This window comes from Aplysia californica, unplaced genomic scaffold (assembly GCF_000002075.1).
Source record: "Aplysia californica isolate F4 #8 unplaced genomic scaffold, AplCal3.0 scaffold00259, whole genome shotgun sequence".
NCBI classification, from domain to species: domain Eukaryota; kingdom Metazoa; phylum Mollusca; class Gastropoda; order Aplysiida; family Aplysiidae; genus Aplysia; species Aplysia californica.
The window spans coordinates 831,325-833,623 of NW_004797529.1; the positions used below are offsets into that span (position 1 = coordinate 831,325).

The 2,299-nt window shown below is 41.7% G+C and overlaps 1 protein-coding gene across 1 annotated transcript in view; it reads right to left on the reverse strand.

The window, feature by feature from the left end:
- Nucleotides 1–164: 164 nt before the first annotated feature.
- LOC101863907 (prefoldin subunit 1) overlaps nt 165–2,299 on the reverse strand; it is an 11,905-nt gene continuing 9,770 nt past the window's right edge. Inside the window, exon 4 of the mRNA XM_005100760.3 lies at nt 165–1,006. Within this exon, the coding sequence (XP_005100817.1) occupies nt 920–1,006 (87 nt within the window). The 3' untranslated portion in view covers nt 165–919. The remainder of the gene's footprint in view (nt 1,007–2,299) is intronic.

Sequence of the window (2,299 nt, forward strand, 5' to 3'; positions counted from 1 at the left end):
CCCTCCCCAAACAACCATTTCCTGTTTGTAAATAGAACATCAAACCCCCCCCCCCCCCCCCCCAAATTACTTTTCAAAATTCCAATGACATTGTCCAAGACTTTCACCTGTCTGAGACTACCGTACCACTTTTCTACATGACAATGGCTGGCCCTCTTGGACAATTTCGACTCTTGTACTTGACATAGTCCTCCACCCCTCCCCCCACCCCTCTGGCTCCATCCCAGGAGATGATACATGATGAGACTCAGGCGTTGATCAGACTTGCACACGACATGCGACAGGAAACAAGAGAAGAGCTCAACCGACATACTATTTATATACACACACACAATACTACTCTTCAAACAGCACACTATACACTTTAGAATTTTCTCATCATTCACACGCGCGTAAAAAATTACACGGTGCGCCAGCAACAGACACACACGCACACGGACAGACAAGCACACGGACAGACAAGCACACGGACACACAAACACACGCACACACAAGCACACGGACACACAAGCACACGGACACACACGCACACACGGACACACAAGCACACGGACACACAAGCACACGGACACACAAGCACACGGACAGACAATATAACGGGCTTTGTGGCAAAATGAGATAACCCCAATTATCAAACTTCTGCATTTTTTTTCCATTTACACTGCAAAAGTGATCTTTAATTAATCTTCACTGGAATAACATATTTCGTTATAAAACATGCTAAAATTAAAAATGATTCTGTGCTGTTTCGATGAAGCTTTTTCCAACATCCAGGATTGCGAATCAAAATTAAATTTTTGGATAACTTTTTTCGTTTTTCAGGAACGGTATAGGTCTATAGGCCTACCACTACCTTTTGTCACAAAGCCCAGCCTATATTTCATAAAATGTTCAGAAATCTATCTTCTTGCGGCGACCTTCATCGAGAGCTCTGTTTACTCATCACCAGCTCCCTCACGTTGTTCTTGCATTCCTCAATGTTCCTCTGGAGGTACTCTTTCGATGACTGGAAAGACAAAAAAAAAAGACAAAAAAAACGTTAGAAGCTAGTCACGATTGTCAAAAGTTTTAAAAAACAGTTTTACAAAGTTTAGTTTAGTTTTAGTAAAAGTTTTACAGCACTTGCAACACAATAAGGTCATATAAGTGCCGAAGATTAGAGGAGTTAAAAGAAAGTAACAAACACACAAAAAAGAAGGGAGGAGAGATAAGGACGATAGAGGTTTGATAGGAAAGAAGAAGCAAACCACACCAGAGCACCCGCCAACCACCCACAGCCACAAAAAAAAAAAAAAAAAAACTTTTCCGTTCATTCACAGACACTTCCCAGGACCACAATCTTGCAAAATGATAATAATAGTATATGGCCCACATTTCCACACGACAACAAGCCAGCAGACAAATCAGCCCAAGGGAGACAACCACGAATATCACAATTCTAATCAGCACACAAAGAGTTCTCCTCCCTTGCTCTTTTTTTTTTTTTTATTTTTATTATAGTAGAGGGTTTTACGGCGCTCGCAACAGCATAAGGTCATATGAGCGCCAAGGGGTGGGTGTCAACAGAGAAGTCTTTACAGGGAATCAGACTTAGAGTACTTTTCACCTCTCTAGCTTCAACAGCACAAGGTCTGCTTCGACTATCAAGGCACCCCAAAATAGCAGGTCACAAGAGAGTGACAAACATACAAAAGAAGTAAAGGAAAATGACAATAGTAAGGATCAGGATAGAAAAAGCAGCAGTTCCCTGTTGTAGATCAGGCACAGTTATGAGCGTGACATGAATCAGCCCATTTACAATTCTACTATGCTTGAACGAGAAATGTCCCCCCTTTGGGAAAGGCCTAAAGACACTTCAGTCAGTGGCACTGCCCCGGGGGGTTGTTATTTCGAGGTGCGCCTGATTTCACTGTAAAGAGCACGTTTTTCCTCCAACACAAAATGTCTGACACATTGTCAAACATTTTTAGTTTTAGTTTTAGTAGAGGTTTAGATGAAGGCGATATATGCTGGACAGAACAGAAATATCACACCCCACTATATTCTAGTAGGGTAATAATAAAAGTGCTGAAGATTAAATGTTTCTACCAGCGAGTGAGGAGTGTAAGCTTTTAGTTTTAGTAAGCATTTTACGGCACTTGTCACACACTAAGGTCATATAAGTGCCGAAGACTAGGGGCGTTACAAGAGAGTAACATACACTACACAGAAAAAGGAGGGGAGATCAGTAAAGAAGTAGCAGCAAACCACACCAGAGTACCCACCAACCACCCACAGTTTTAGTTTAATAGAGTTTTAC